At 47.4% G+C, this 16,590-nt stretch overlaps 1 protein-coding gene across 1 annotated transcript in view; it reads right to left on the reverse strand.

The window, feature by feature from the left end:
* Positions 1-16,590, reverse strand: part of atrn (attractin) — a gene marked incomplete at its 5' end in the record, with an annotated part of 337,365 nt that overhangs the window by 195,708 nt on the left and 125,067 nt on the right. The window contains 3 exons of the mRNA XM_085967067.1: positions 10,859-10,937; positions 11,588-11,682; positions 16,002-16,054. Of these exons, the coding sequence (XP_085823193.1) occupies positions 10,859-10,937; positions 11,588-11,682; positions 16,002-16,054 (227 nt within the window). The remainder of the gene's footprint in view (positions 1-10,858; positions 10,938-11,587; positions 11,683-16,001; positions 16,055-16,590) is intronic.

Here is a 16,590-nt window from a genome sequence, read left to right on the forward strand (position 1 = left end):
CTCCCGTCCTCTGACCGTAATGTGTACTTCCTCAACATCGTTGATGAGTACTCCCGTTTCCCCTTTGCCTTCCCCTGCCCCGACATGACCAGTAGCACGGTCATTAAGTGCCTGAATGCCCTCTTCGCCTTGTTCGGGTTCCCGAACTATATACACAGCGACCGGGGCTCCTCCTTCATGAGCGAGGAACTCCGGCAATTCCTCCTAGAGAGAGGTATTGCAGCAAGCAGGACCACCAGCTACAACCCCAGAGGTAACGGTCAGGTGGAAAGAGAGAACGCGACGGTATGGAAGGCCGTCCTCTTAGCCTTAAAGTCTAAGGGCCTCCCAACCTCCCGCTGGCAAGAAGTCCTCCCGACAGCGCTGCACTCCATCCGGTCATTACTTTGCACGGCCACTAACACCACCCCCCATGAACGAATGTTCGTTTTCCCCAGGAAGTCGACTACGGGAACCACTCTACCAACCTGGCTGACCGCCCCGGGGCCGGTCTGGCTGCGGAAACACGTGAGGACCCATAAAACGGACCCCCTGGTCGAGAGGGTGAACCTCCTGCACGCCAACCCCCAGTACGCCTACGTGGCGTACCCAGACGGGCGGGAGGACACTGTCTCCCTACGAGACCTCGCACCCTCAGCCGATCCGGAAACACCGCCACCACCCCCCCCAACCTCAGTCCAGGTAGACGGCATGCCGGAACCCCACGAGCCCTCGCCGACCACGCAAACACCAGCATCAACACCGGATAAGGCACCAGCACCGGATAAGGCAACACCACCGCTGCGGCGATCGGAGAGGCTTACGAAGCCTCCGGACAGACTGACCTACCAGAATTGGTAGTACACTTCACCCCGCCGGACTTAATTCTAAACAAGGGGTGAATGTGGTAAACCACGTTCACTATCGTATCACTGTTAGTAGTTAGCACTGTTCACCACTGTTCGTTATAACTGTATCACTGACCACTATTGTATCACGGTACGAGGTCGCCTCTTGCCACACTGCTATACCTGGGATGACCACTGCCGACTCCGCCTTGGCTCCACCCACCAGGCCAGGTATAAAGGTGAGCGACTGGCTGGTATTCCTCCTGCTTGGATCGGATCACCCACGAGAGTGGGCTCTGTTATTTAGTCAATAAAAACCTTTAGTCACCTTCGTAACTCTTCGCCTTTTATTGGAGGAATTGATAGGTATATCAATATATTTAATGAACTGGCCTCCACCGCCTTCTGTGGTAGAGAGTTCCACAGGTTCACCACTCTCTGGGTGAAGAAATTCCTCCTCATTTCTGTCCTAAATGGCCTACCCCTTATCCTTAGACTGTAACCCCTGGTTCTGGACTCGCCGACCATCGGGAACATCCTTCCTGCATCTAGTCTGTCCAGTCCTGTCAGAATTTTATAAGTTTCAAATGAGATCACCGCTCATTCTTCTAAACTCTAGCGAGTACAAGCCCAATCTCTCCTCATACGTCATTCCTGCCATCCCAGGTATCAGCCTGGTGAATCTTCGCTGAACTCCCTCCATGGCAAGAACATCCTTCCTCAGATAAGGCGACCAAAACTGCACACAATACTCAAGGTGTGGTCTCACCAAGGCCCTGTACAACTGCAGCAAGACATCCTTGTTCCTGTACTCAAACTCTCTCGCTACGAAGGCCAACATACCATTTGCCTTCTTAACCGCCTGCTGCACCTGCATGCTTACCTTCAGCGACTGGTGCACAAGGACACCCAGGTCTCGTTGCACTTGCCCTTCTCCCAATCTATTGCCATTTAGATAATAATCTGCCTTCCTGTTTTTGCCACCAAAGTGGACAACCTCACATTTATCCACGTTATATTGCATCTGCCATGTTTCTGCCCAATCACCCAACATGTCCAAATCATCCTGGAGTTTCTCGACATCCTCCTCACAGCACACACGCCTACCCAGCTTTGTGTCGTCTGCAAATTTGGAGATACTACATCTAGTTCCTTTGTCTAGATCATTAATATATATTGTGAATAGCTGGGGTCCAAGGACCGATCCCTGCGGTACCCCACTAGTCACTGCCTGCCACTCGGAAAAAGACCCGTTTATTCCAACTCTTTGCTTTCTGTCTGCCAACCAGTTCTCTATCCAAGTCAATACCTTGCCCCCAATCCCATGTGCCTTAACTTTACACACTAATCTCTTATGCGGGACCTTATCGAAGGCCTTCTGAAAGTCCAGATACACCACATCCACTGGTTCTCCCTTATCTATTTTACCAGTTACATCCTCAAAACATTCCAGTAGATTAGTCAAGCACGATTTACCTTTTGTGAATCCATGTTGACTTTGTCCGATCCTGTCACTGTTTTCCAAGTGCTCTGCTATTACATCTTTTATAATGGACTCTAGCATTTTCCCCACTACCGATGTCAGGCTTACCGGTCTGTAATTCCCCGTTTTCTCTCTGCCACCTTTTTTGAATAGTGGGGTAACATTAGCTACCCTCCAATCCATGGGTACAGTTCCAGATTCCATCGAATGTTGGAAGATGATCAGCAATGCATCTACTATTTCTAGGGCCACTTCCTTAAGTACCCTAGGATGTAGATTATCAGGCCCTGGGGATTTATCAGCCTTCAATCCCATCAATTTCCCTAACACCATTTCCCTACAAATACTGAGTTCTTTCAGTTCCTCCCTTTCATCAGACCCTATGTTCCCCGGCATCTCTGGGAGGTTATTTGTGTCCTCCTTTGTGAAGACAGAACCAAAATATGTATTTAGTTGGTCTGCCATTTCTTTGTTCCCCATTATAAATTCCCCTGATTCTGACTGCAAGGGACCTACGCTTGACTTCACCAATCTTTTTCTCTTCACATATCTATAAAAGCTTTTACAGTCAGTTTTTATGTTCCCTGAAAGCTTACTCTCATATTCTATTTTCCCCTTCTTAATTAATCCCTTTGTTGAATCCTAAATTGCTCCCAATCCTCAGGATTATTGCTTTTTCTGGCCAATTTATATGTCCTCTCCTTGGATCTTACCCTATCCCTAATTTCCCTTGTTAACCATGGTTGAGTCACCTTTTTTGTTTTATTTTTATGCCAAACTGGGATGAACAAATTCTGTAGTTCATCCATGCGGTCTTTGAATGTTTGCCATTGTCTATCCACCGTCAACCCTTTGAGTGACATTCCCCAATCAATCCGACCCAACATCAAACGCACTACCCTCATCGACCCTCCTTATTATCTCCTCAAAAAATGTGATCAAGTTAGTCAGACACGACCTTCCCTTAACAAATCCATGTTGACTGTCCCTGATTAATCCATGTCTTTCTAAATGAAGATTTATCCTGTCCCTCAAAATTTTTTCCAGTAATTTTCCTACCACCGAGGTTAGGCTGACTGGCCTGTAATTACTCGGTCTATCCTTTTCTCCCTTTTTAAACAACGGTAGCACGTTAGAAGTCCTCCAATCCTCCGGCACCACAGCTGTTGCCAGAGAGGATTGGAAAATGATGGTCAGAGCCTCTGCTATTTCCTCTTTTACTTCTCTTAACAGTCTGGGATACATTACATCCGAGCCTGGGGATTTATTCACTTTCAAAGATGCTAAACCCCTTAATACTTCCTCTCTCATTATGTTTATTTCATCTAATATTTCACACTCCTCCTCCGATTGCAATGTCTGCATCGTCCCTCTCTTTTGTGAAATGTAGGGGTTTCGCAAAATTCCCCTAATTTCCCTGAAGATAAAAGAAACATTGGTCCACATCGTGGATGAAGATTTATGTGTTTTGAATTGCCTCTGGGTCAGATCAATGTTTTAAAGCATACTCAGAACCACGAAAGACTGCTGAGCTGGACTACAATGGAATCGAGGAAATTTGTGAAAATATTCACACACATTGAGACAGTACATCTTGATTAAAATTTGTGCCTTTGAGCCCGGTCAATCACAAAGGTTTTAAAATGGCCATCAGCAAAAAGCATGGCAAAAACAGCTCGGCAGCTTGTAATGTGTCTGTGTGAAAGACCTGTCAATCAAACCAGGGAGGTCAGGAGTTTCCCACTTGACCCGAGGCCGCAGAGACAGGTTATTATGGCTGGCTATGTTTAAACAAGCAATTTAGCAACCAATCACAGTCCTTTTTTTTGTGTACTGGAACTTTAGGCGGGAATTTTCCAGACAGAACGGCAGGAGCACACAGGTATAAAGATAGCTGCTGAGAAGCTATCTTTCTCTTTTTTACTTGGCTGGACCACAGGTGAGCAGGGTGTTCTGACTCCTCAACAAGACAACCTAACAAGGAGTTTGGGGTGGTGATTTAAGGGAATTGCTAAGATTGTTTAAGTAACATTGCAGCCATTGTATCCCTCATTTTCGCCGTCTGTACCCTCCCCCCCCCCCCCTCCCGTTATACACTTTTACTGCATTTACTGTGTTCGTGTGGTACAGTTTATATTTGATTATGGTTTCTTTAGTTTAATAAATGTTGACTTTTCTCACATCCAAACCAATTGTCCGTTTTAATATCATTAATTATAAGTCCTCCAGTCAGAACTGAAAGGTGGGGTAGCGATTCAGGACCGCTGTTAAAATTGGTTTACAGTGCAGCAGGCAAAAAGGCTGCTGGCCAGGTATGTTACCATAAACCAGTTAATAGATGCCCCCCTACAGAAAACAGACGCATAGTAGTCATTAACAACCATACCATGTCTTCCACTTCCACTCACAGGTTACCTTTATGGTCCTTAATAGGCCCTACTCTTACTTTAGTTATCCTCTTGCTCTTGATGTATTTATAAAACATCTTTGGGTTTTCCTTGATTTTACTTGCCAATATTTTTTCATGCTCTCTCTTTGCTTTCCCAATTTCCTTTTTAATTTCACCCTTGCACTTTCTATACTCCTCTTGGGTTTCTGCAGTATTGAGCCCTCGGTATTGGTCATAAGCTTCCCTTTTTTCTTCATCCTTCCCTGTATGCCCCTTGACATCCAGGGAGCTCCAGATTCGTTAGTCCCACCCTTTTTCTTTAAGGGAACATATCTGCTCTGCAGCCTCACTATCTCCTCCTTGTATGCCCCCCACTGCTCTGACACCGATTTACTTTCAAGTTTGTCTCCAGTCCGCTTTGGCTAAATCACATCTCAGCTTAGTAAAATTAGCTTTTCCCCAATTGAGAACTTTTACTCCTGGTCTATCCTTGTCCTTTTCCATAACTACTCTAAATCTAACTGAATAATGATCACTACCACCAATATGCTCTCCCACCGATACCCTTTCCAATTGCCCAGCTTCATTCCCGAAAACTAGGTCCAGAACCACCCCCTCTCTTGTTGGGCTTGCTATGTACTGTCTAAAAAAGTTTGCTTGAATGCATTTTAAGAATTCTGCTCCCTCTATACCTTTCACACTAATTTTATCCCAGTTAATATTAGGAAACTTGAAATCCCCTAATACTACTGCCCTAATTTTGCACATCTCAGAAATGTGCCTACATATTTCCTCTTCTATCCCCCTCTAAATGTTTGGGGGGGTCTATAATACACCCCGAGCAGTGTGATTGCCCCTTTTTTGCTTTTCAGTTCAACCCATATGGCCTCGTTTGATGATCCTTCTAAAATATCATCCCTCCTCACAGCTGTAATGGTTTCTTAAATTAATACTGTGACCCCCCCCCCTCCTTTTTTACCCCCCTCTCTATCTCATCTGAAAATCCTGTAACCAGGAATGTTCAGCTGCCATTCCTGCCCTTCTTTCAGCCATGTCTCAGTAATAGCTATATCATACTCCCACGTGTCTATCTGTGCTCTCAGCTCATCTTGCATTGAAGTATATACCATTTAGCACAGCCAAACTCCCTTGTTGTCTGTTTTCTAGCCTGTTCCCTCTGCCTTCCAAACTCACTTACTAATTTTCTGTCTTCCATTTCCAGCTTTGCTTCTCTCCCTTCAGAATCTACTCTCAGGTTCCCATCACCCTGCCAAGCTAGTTTAAACCCTCCCCAACAACACTAGCAAATCCACCCCCCCACCCCCCCGCGCGAGGAAATTGGTCCCGGTCTTGTTGAGGTGTAACCCGTCCGGCTTGTACAGGTCCCACCTCCCCCAGAAACGGTCCCAATGCCTCAGGAATCTAAAGTCCTCCCTCCTGCACCATCTCTCCAGCCACGCATTCATCTGCTCTATCCTCCTATTTCTGCACTCACTAGCACGTGGCACCGGGAGTAATCCGGAGATTACTACCTTTGAGGTCCTGCTTTTTAATCTCTTTCCTAGCTCCCTAAAATCTGCCTGCAGGACCTCATTCCCCTTTCTACCTACGTCGTTGGTACCGTTATGAACAATTACCTCTAGCTGTTCACCCTCACCCCACTCAGTGACATCCTTGACCCGGGCACCAGGGAGGCAACATATCATCCTGGAGTCATGTCTGCGGCTGCAGAAACGCCTGTCTGCTCCCCTAACTATCGAATCCCGGATGACGATTGCTCTTCCACTATTCTTCCTCCCTCCCCCATGCAGTTGCGCCACCCATGGTGCTGTGGACTTGGCTCCAGCTGCACTCCCCAGCGGAACCATTGCCCCCACCAGTATTCAGAACTGAAAAGCTGTTTGCGAGCGAGATGCACTCAGGGTATTCCTGCCCTACCTGCCTGCTCGTCCTCTTTTGTCTGGCGTCACCCATTCCCTCGCTGCCTGCACACTCTTAAGCTGCGGGGTGACCACCTTCTGAAACGTGTTATTCACGAAGTTCTCAGCCTCGCAGATACATTGCAGTGACTCCAGCTGCTGCTCAAGTGCCAAAACCTGGAGCTCGAGCTACTGTAGCTAGCGACACTTCCCGCACACGTAGTCATCCAGGCCACGAGAAGCGTCCAGAACTTCCCACATGGCACAGGATGCGCATTCCACAGGGTTGAGCTGCCCTACCGTACCTTTACTTTATAGACTACTAGCTGGGGAGCCACGCGTTGCGAGGGCAATTTTGGGGCACTTGGTCTCCCTGCCCCTGTGTGTCCCCCCTCTCCGTCATGTCCTCTCCCTGTCCTATGCCTCCCTCCCCTCCCCTCTCTCCCTCCCCCGTCTCCCTCCCCTCCCCTGTCTCCCTCCCTCCCTCCCCCACACCTACCCTTCCCCACCCCCACCCCTCGCCCACCCCCTCCACACGGAAAAGCGTCGGCGCAGACGTAAACGGGAATGAGAGACAGTTTTTATTATTTACCGGAATTCAGCGGACCGGAGCTGAGGTCCCCCGCGTATCGCGCGGCTGATGGGCGGCCAGGGCATGCGCGGGCGGCGCGAGGCGGCCCGCGGGGAGCAGGCAAGGGCGGCTTGGCGGCCGTTAGCGAGCGGGAAACTTCGGGCGGCCCGCCCGCGCTACCGTGAAACCTGAGAGGGGGAAAGTAGAGAGAGACAGAGAGGGAAGAGGAGAAGGGGAGAGAGGGAAGAGGAGAAGGAGAGAGAGAGAGGGAAGAGAGAGAGAGAGAGAGAGAGAGAGACATTTTTTGAGCTTCAGGCCCCGAGTCCCCCCTGCGCGAGGGTGAGGAGGGGGGGGGGGGGGGTTGCTAAACACAATATAAAACTCAAATAAATTGTTAATTAATTCCCTAACACATAATTCAAATATTGACCTTACTTCCCTAACACACAAAGTGTGGGGAAAAAAATCGTGAAAAATCAAGATGGCGGCCACTCACCTCAGTTCAGAAGGATAAGGCCCGCCCACACACCGGTCAGGTCACTGAAGCGTAGGATTGGTCAATCGTCGAGTCACTCGACACTCAACTGTAGGAAGGAACCCGCCGTCCGATTGGTCGACCTCGACGTCACACGGTCGCTAATGAGATGCTAATGAGCGGAAGGCTGAACGTTTTTCGGATACCGCGGGCGCGGTTTTTGTCCGGCCGAAACGTAAATACGCCTTTGACCGGTCCGGAATCGCAAGCTTTCTTTTGAGGCGACGCACGCGTCGGTACGCTCTGTAACTTTCAAACGTATAGAGAACGGACAGACAGACAGACATCGGGACAGGCAGACAGAAGAGCCGCTTTATATATATAGATTAAGAACATAAGAAATAGGAGCAGGAGTAGGCCATACGGCCCCTCGGGCCTGCTCCGCCATTCAATAGGATCATGGCTGATCCGAACCTAGACTCACGTCCACTTCCCTGCCCTCTCCCCGTAACCCCTAATTCCCTTATCAGCTAGGAAACTGTCTATCTCCGTTTTAAATTTATTTAATGTCGCAGCTTCCACAGCTCGCTGAGGTAGCAAATTCCATAGATTTGCTACCCTCTGAGTGAACAAGTTTCTCCTCATCTCAGTTTTGAAACGGCAGCCCCTTATTCTAAGATTATGCCCCCTAGTTCTAGTCTCACCCATCAGTGGAAACATCCTCCCCACATCCACCCGATCAAGCCCCCTCACAATCTTATATGTTTCGATAAGATCGCCTCTCATTCTTCTGAATTCCAATGAGTAGAGGCCCAACCTACTCAACCTTTCCTCATAAGTCAACCCCCTCATCTCCGGAATCAACCGAGTGAACCTTCTCTGAAAAGCCTGGAGAGCAAGTATATCTTTTCTTAAATATGGAAACCAAAACTGTACGCAATATTCCAGGTGTGGCCTCACCAGTACCCTGTATAACTGAAGCAAGACTTCCCTGCTTTTATACTCCATCCCCCTTGCAATAAAAGCCAAGATTCCATTGGCCTTCCTGATCACCTGCTGTACCTGCATACTAACCTTGTGTGTTTCATGCACCAGGACCCCCAGATCCCTTTGTACTGTAGCACTTTCTCTCCATTTAGATAATAACTTGCTCTTTGATTTTTTCTGCCGAAGTGCATAACCTCACACTTTCCAACATTATATCCCATCTGCCAAATTTCTGCCCACTCACTTAGCCTGTCTATGTCCTTTTGCAGGTTTTTTATGTCCTCCTCACTCACTGCTTTCCCTCCCATCTTTGTATCGTCGGCAAACTTGGATACGTTGCACTTGGTCTCCTCCTCCAAATCGTTAATATAGATTGTGAAGAGTTGGGGTCCCAGCACTGACCCCTGCGGAACACCACTAGTTACTGATTGCCAACCCGAGAATGAACCATTTATCCCAACTCTCTGTTTTCTGTTAGATAGCCAATCTTCCACCCATGCCAGTATATTGCCCCCAATCCTGTGATTTTTTAATCTTGTGCAGTAATCTTTTGTGTGGCACCTTGTCAAATGCCTTCTGGAAGTCCAAATACACCACATCCACTGGTTCCCCTTTATCCACCCTGTTTGTTACATCCTCAAAGGATTTGAGCCTCAAAGGATTCGAGCAAATTTGTCAAACATGACTTCCCCTTCATAAAACCATGCTGACTCTGTCCGATTAAATTATGCTTATCCAAATGTCCTGTTACTGCTTCCTTAATAATGGACTCCAACATTTTACCAACCACAGATGTTAGGCTAACTGGTCTATAGTTTCCAGCCTTTTGTCTACCTCCCTTTTTAAATAAGGGCGTTACATTAGCAGTTTTAACTCGACACACTTACCAGTTACTCACCAATCAGCTCCTTCCCTGGTAGTGACGTCACTATAGTTGTTTTGCTGTCGTTGCTTTGCTTGTTTTCTTCGCTGGTGGTTCTCTGCCTCTTCACTGGAGTCTCCTTCATCCTGCTCCGCTCCTTCTGGTCTCGGGCCTCCTCGCTGGCGCTGCCTTTACCCTGCTCCACTCACGCTCCTTCTGGTCTCGGGCCTTCCCGCTGCCTTTATCCTGCTCTGCTCCCGCTCCTTCTGCTCTCGGGCCTGCTCACTGGCGCTGCCTTCATCCTGCTCCGCCCCTTCTGGTCTCGGGCCACCTCACTGGCGCTGCCTTTATCCTGCTCCGCCCCTTCTGGTCTCCTCCCTGCCGCCACCTTCATCCTGCTCCGCTCCTTCTGCTCTCGGGCCTCCTCGCTGGTGCTGCCCTTACCCTGCTCCGCTCCCACTTCTTCTGATCTCGGGCCTCCTCACTGCCGCCGTCTTTACCCTGCTCCGCTCCTTCTGCACTCGGGCCTCCTCACTGCCGCCGCCTTTACCCTGCTCCGCCCCTTCTGCTCTCGGGCCTCCTCACTGCCGCCGCCTTTACCCTGCTCCGCTCCTTCTGCTCTCGGGCCTCCTCGCTGCCGCTGCCTTTATCCTGCTCCGCTCCTTCTGTTCTCGGGCCTCCTCACTGCCGCCGCCTTTACCCTACTCCGCTCCTTCTGCTCTCGGGCCTCTTCACTGTCGCCGCCTTTATCCTGCTCCGCTCCCGCTCCTTCATATCTTTACCATTTAAGCCCTGGTATCATTCTGGTAAATCTGTGCTGTACCCCCTACTACTGTAATATAATGGAGTCAATGTTCCCTTTAAGCTGCGCAGCGCTCCAGGGTTCCCGCGCAGCCAGCGAGCCGGCTTTTAAATTGAAAAAAAACAGTTCACGCGCGGACTTTTGAATGGGCCGTACAGCCCATTAAAGGGGCTGCGTGGCCCAAAAGAAAATTAAGGGGACATTGAATAGCGAGTTCGTTTAGTTTCATCAGTTGGTATCAGAGTGAGTAAATCAAGTGGGGAAGCACTCCTTGCAGAATGGTAAAGCAGTCTGGTCTGACTGCTGATCGCCAAGCAAAAAAGACCATTGTGCCCCACCATCTGGTCGTTAACAGAAGGGAAATTATTTTTTTCCTCATTCTCTCATCAGGCAGCAGCCAAAGACTGCTGTAGGGCTAGTCTACAACATTCCAAGGTCTAAACCAGCTAAATTATAAATTGTTGCTTTCAGTTTCAGCAGAGACATTAGAGTAAAAAGGTTATCAAATCCTTAATACATTTAAATTGCCGTTCTCAATCTTACCCAAAAAGCTACTGGACCACGTGATGTTGAGGTTGAAATTTTTCGATGCATTAATAAACATGTCCAGGTCTCGGTTTTGCTGAAACAGAGAATGTGCAAAAGGGTGCTTTTTAAAAAAAGTTTTCAGAGAATAAACAGTTAACTCTCAAGGGGCGAAGAGAAGAATAAGCAGTGCTGAGGATTGCAAGACTATGGGTCACAGTTGAAAAATGTTGACGCATTTCCAGAATGTACAACACAAAAACATTTTTTTTTTTTAATAAATGAAAGCAAATTTCTGAAACCATAAAAAGCTAAACAAGTTGAAAGAAAAAAATACGGTAAAGGGGTCATAAAATAGGAGTAGGCATCACAAAACGCACGTGCAATGAATGTAAAAGTTCTCAAGACCAAGCACTGGGCATAATTGAAGACTGGCAAAACTTCGAGAGCAGCCAAGATCAGAACACAAAAGCCCAGACTAGCCAGACTACCAAATTGGCCAAGTCTTCATTTGAAGCCTATACATGTTTCCATCTCCTTCAACACTTGCGATTATTTCCAAATTTCTTCATCCCTGCAGGATCTCTAAACAGGATTGTCAAATGAGCAGCTATTAGTGCCGAATGTGATTTTGTATCCTGCGGATTTGTCTGCAGGAAATAGGCCAAAGACTCTCAAACTCATTTCCAACTGAGACACCGAACTAGATTAACGCCCAACCTAAATTCAGTCACTGGGAATACTTACCTCCTCAGGGGTGGCTACAAAGTTGATGGCAGTGTAGTAACGATCATCATCTTGAGAGAGGCTGAAGGTGAACTGGTAGTCAATCAGCAGAGTGTCTGTGAAAGAAAAGAAACTAAAATGATGTACTACAATGTTGGACTACACCAGTCAGGAACAGAAACATCCATATCAAATATTAAGGTGTGTATTTATATCGGGCCTCATCACATCTCTCAAAAATATTCTAAAGCACTTCTCATACAATCAAATACTTTAAATTGAAGTCACTTTTGTTACAAACAAAAATACTCAAATTTTAACACCTTGGGAAAAAAAAGAAATGCTTCAAAAAAAATCAACCCTTAAAAAAACAACTTGCAACTTCTAAGGCTACTTCACATCTATTGCTGGTGCTAGCTTCCAAGTACAGGAAGCTTTGTGCTATCCGGAAGTTGAATGTCCGGCAACTTTGATTTAACGGCAGAAATCAGCAGCCGTTTTGGTTAGGTGTTTTTTTTTCTCCTAGCATTCTTTTCACAGGCAGGCTCTGGAAAGCGTCTTTGTCGCTTAGCAACAGCTTCAGAGACGCTTCCAAGCCACGGGCCGAGTGTTTACAAGCTGTTGCTGAGCAACAGTGTTTGTGGTCAGACACGGCAGGCTCTAGAAAGCGTCTCTGTATCTTAGCAACAGCTTCAGAGACACTTCCAAGCCACGGGCTGAGTGTTTACAAGCTGTTGCTGAGCAACAGTGTTTGTGGTCAGATACTGCGATGAAAAGCTCCTATCTGATAACATTGACGCTGGTCTATCCGGAGCTTTTAAAAAAACGGCAGTAGCTCGGTCCCATGGGTGCCGGATAGCACAAAGTTTCCTGTACATATACAAAATTAAAGACCTAACAGCAATTTCTCAAGTCAACACAACAAATTATAAAAAAACTGAATCTTGAAGTAATCTTTTACTTCAGGCATGCTTCAGCAACAGAGCTGCCAGACTGAGCTTGCAGCAGGGGGTGAGCGAACCAACACGAGGGAATAACCTAACTGACCTTGTCCTCACTGATGCGCCTGTCCATGACAGCATTGGTCGGAGTTACTACCTTATTTTCCTCATGGAGATCAAGACCAGTCTTCACATGGAAGACACCCTTCCATTGTGTCGTGTGGCATTATCACCATGTTAAATGGGACAGATTAAGAACATATCAAGCAGCTCAAAACTGGGCATCCAAGTGGTGCTGTGAGCCATCAGTAGCAGCAGAACTGTATACCACCACAATCTGTAACCTTGTGGCCCAGCATATCCTGCGCTCCAGGTGACCAACCCGGTTTCAATGAAGCGTGTAGAAGAGCGTGCTGGGAGCAGCACCACCAGTACACTAAAAAGAGCCGTCGACCTGATGAAGCTGCGACTCATAACCAAATGCATGCTAAACAGTGGAAGCAGCATGCTAAACGATCCCACAACCAACGGATCAGGTCAAAGCTCTGCAGCCCCGGCCACATCCAGTCGTGAATAGCAGTGGGACAATTAAGCAATAAATAGGGAAGCGAAAGCTCCATGAACAACCCCATCCTCAATGAAGGTAGAGCCCAGCACGAGTGCAAAAGATAAGGCTGAAGTATTCATAATTATTTTCAGTCAGTAGTGCCGAGTGGATGATCCTTCTATGCCTCCTTCTGGTGTCCTCCACCATCACAGATGCAAATCTTCAGCCAATTCGATTCACGCTACGTGACATCAAGAAATTGTTGAGTGCATTGGCCATATCAAAGGCCACTGTCCCAGACAACATCCCAACTGTAGCTTTGAAGACCTGTGCTCCAGAACTAGCCGCACCCCTAACTAAGCTGTTCCAGTCCAGCTACAATACTGACATCTACCCAACAACGTGGAAAATCCAAGAAGTCGGCCCACTACCACCTTCTCAAGAGTAACTAGAGATGGGCAATACATGCGTGCCTTGCCAGCAACACCCACATCACAAGAATTTTAAAAAAATGTTTTTTTTAAATAAAAGTACAGCAGTTTAACTTAACACAGATAATTGGATAGATCAACATCACAGGTTCAGTTCTGCTGCTCCGCATCTCAGTATGATTTTCTATGGAAGTAAATTAACCTGCATTGCTCTAGTTATTGTGATCAAAACCTCAAATCCCATGCTTCCAGCCCTGGACCCAAACATGGCTCAGACCAGTACCTGCTTGGTGCCATGCAGAATGTGATTTTGGATCCAGTTCCCAACTCTGCAGCACTTTTGGCAAGCAAAAGTGTTCACACCACACATCACCAACTACCAGCATCTAAAGGCTAGTTATGCCCTTAAGGTGCAGTAAGAAAGCTGGCTACAAAAGCAAAAGACTGCAGATGCTAGAAATCTGAAATAAAAACAGAAAATGCTGGAAATACTCAGCAGGTCAGGCAGCATCTGTGGAGAGAGAAACAGAGTTAACGTTTCAGGTCGATGACCCTTCGTCAGAACTGGAAAAAGCTGGCTGTCAGATTCGAATAGTCACCAACCCCAAAATTTGCATAGGTTTAGCATTACCCCTTTGCTTTTGTATTCTATACCCCTATTTACAAAACCGAGCACTACATATGCTTTTCCTTTTAAAAACAGCTTTATCACCTTATCCACCCATTTTATAGATCTCTATCCAAAATGCCATGTCTCTCTTCTGCTACTCCTTTGAAGTTTTAGCATTAAGTGTACAAGCCCTCTTGTCATTCTCCCTCCAAAAATGCATTTGCTACATTTATTTTAAAAATTAATTGGGTGAGTTTCCCCATTGTTGCCAATGTGCAATAAAATCTTATAATTCCTTTATAAAGAACGGTTTTGCTACAAATACAAAGGAAACCTTTGCTAATTATGTTTAAGGTCGTAATACAGCTCTTCAAAGCAACTTTCAGCCCCGGGTCTCACCAATTTCTTAAATACATACCCTGGCATCGCAACAAACTTCAAGTCATGGTTCAAAGAACAATTAACACAGTTCAATAAAGAAGCTTTCACAGGTAACTGAAGAATACAGATAAAATGGGGCAAAATATACCAAGCTGTGCACCATTTCTCAGAAACTCAAATTAAAGGTTTGCTGCCAGTAGTTCATTTTAATTCATGTGTGGCGGAGGCCACAAAGGGACAATAACACAATGTGTACCCAATGCTGTTATATGTACCTAACACAATTCACTTTGTATAGCAATGCTGTGGTATGTACATGCTGGGTTGGGTTATTGGTGCAGGGCGTTCATCAGCACTTGGGTCGCCCGGTTCGGCGCCCCATCTGACATTTCCTCCGACCGGGGGCCCCAGTTTACGTCAGAGCTCTGGAACGCCGTCGCCCAAGGCCTCGGGTTGAAACTCCACCGCACCACAGCTTACCACCCTCAGGCCAACGGGTTGTGCGAACGGTTCCATCGCTCCATGAAGGCCGCGCTCCGAACCAGCCTCCGGGACGATAGCTGGATCGACAGACTGCCGTGGGTCATGCTGGGACTCAGGACCGCTCCCAAGGAGGACCTCCAATCCTCGTCCGCCGAGCTCGTCTACGGACAGCCGCTGCGGGTTCCCGGGGATTTCGTCCCCAACGCTATGGAGCCTTGGTCCGCAGCCCGACCTTCTAGACAACGCCAAGGTTTTCGCTCCGGTGCCCACGTCGCAGCACGGCCTCCCGCAGTCCCACATTCCACTCGACCTTCGTGCGGCGGAGTACGTTTTTGTCCGCCACGACGTCCACCGGGGACCTCTGCAGCCACCCTACGATGGGCCATTACACGTCTTGGAAACTGGGGACAAGACCTTCGTCGTAGATGTCGGCGGCAAGCCAGACTGCATTTCCGTCGACCGCCTCAAGCCGGCCCACCTGGATCTGGACCGACCCGTTGAGTTGGCACAACCCCCCGAGATGGGGCCGACCTCCGCTTTCCACGCCCTCCGTTCACCACCAAGCGCCCGAGGTCCCCCCGACGAACCCCCCGGTCTCCACCCCAGAATCGAGGAGCCGTTCCAACCGATTGATCCGGCCCCCCCGACGACTGACATTGCCAGTACTTGTGAATTCTGGGGGGGACGTATGTGGCGGAGGCCACAAAGGGACAATAACACAATGTGTACCCAATGCTGTTATATGTACCTAACACAATTCACTTTGTATAGCAATGCTGTGGTATGTACATGCTGGGTTGGGTTATTGGTGCAGGGCCCCTTTAAGAGTGTCGGGCCCTTTAAGAGTGTCGGGTTACGTGATGACTCATCAGCCCCTGCTTGTAACCCTGCACGGGGCTGAGGTTTTGCAGTCCATGTGGAGATGTGATAAAAGCAGGACACGTTTTGTCCTTTACCAAAAGAAAGTCTCAGCCTGTTGATTTCTGTCGATCCCAACACGTTTATTTTTCTTCCACTTTCCCAATGTGCACAATATACTTACAGTAACAGGTTCCTTTCAGTGGGTTGCCCTGGTATCGTGTTTCAACATCGCATCTATAAGCGAATTTGATACAGTTTAATCAAGGTAATAATTAATTTTCTCCCATTTATTTTGTTTTGCATTGTAACTATATAAAATTTATATATTTGTAAACGTTTTACTTTCCAAACACAAAAAATAACAGATCGTATAACCAGAGGGCTGAAATATGAGGTTTTGCCACAGCTATACAAAGCCCTGTTAGGTCACATCTGGAGTACTGGGTACAGTTTTGGACACGGCACCTTGGAAAGGATATATTGGCCTTGGAAGCAGTGCAGTGCAGATTCTCCAGAATGTTACCAGGGCTCCAAGGGTTAGCTTAGGAGGAGAGATTATATAAACTAGGCTTGTATTCCCTTGAATATAGATTCAGGGGTGATTTGATTGAGGTTTTTAGGAATTTAGAAGGAATTGATAGGGTACTCAAAGTGTTTCCACTGGCGGGGGGAGTCCAGGACAAAGGGACACAGCTAGGCCATGAAGTAGAGAAGCTAAGAAACCCTTCTTCATGCAAAGGATGGTAGAAGTGTGGAACACTCTCGCACAA

The sequence above is a fragment of the Somniosus microcephalus genome, chromosome 2 (assembly GCF_052327205.1).
Source record: "Somniosus microcephalus isolate GS21.2 chromosome 2, FLI_Smic_1.0, whole genome shotgun sequence".
Classification (NCBI taxonomy): Eukaryota; Metazoa; Chordata; class Chondrichthyes; order Squaliformes; family Somniosidae; genus Somniosus; species Somniosus microcephalus.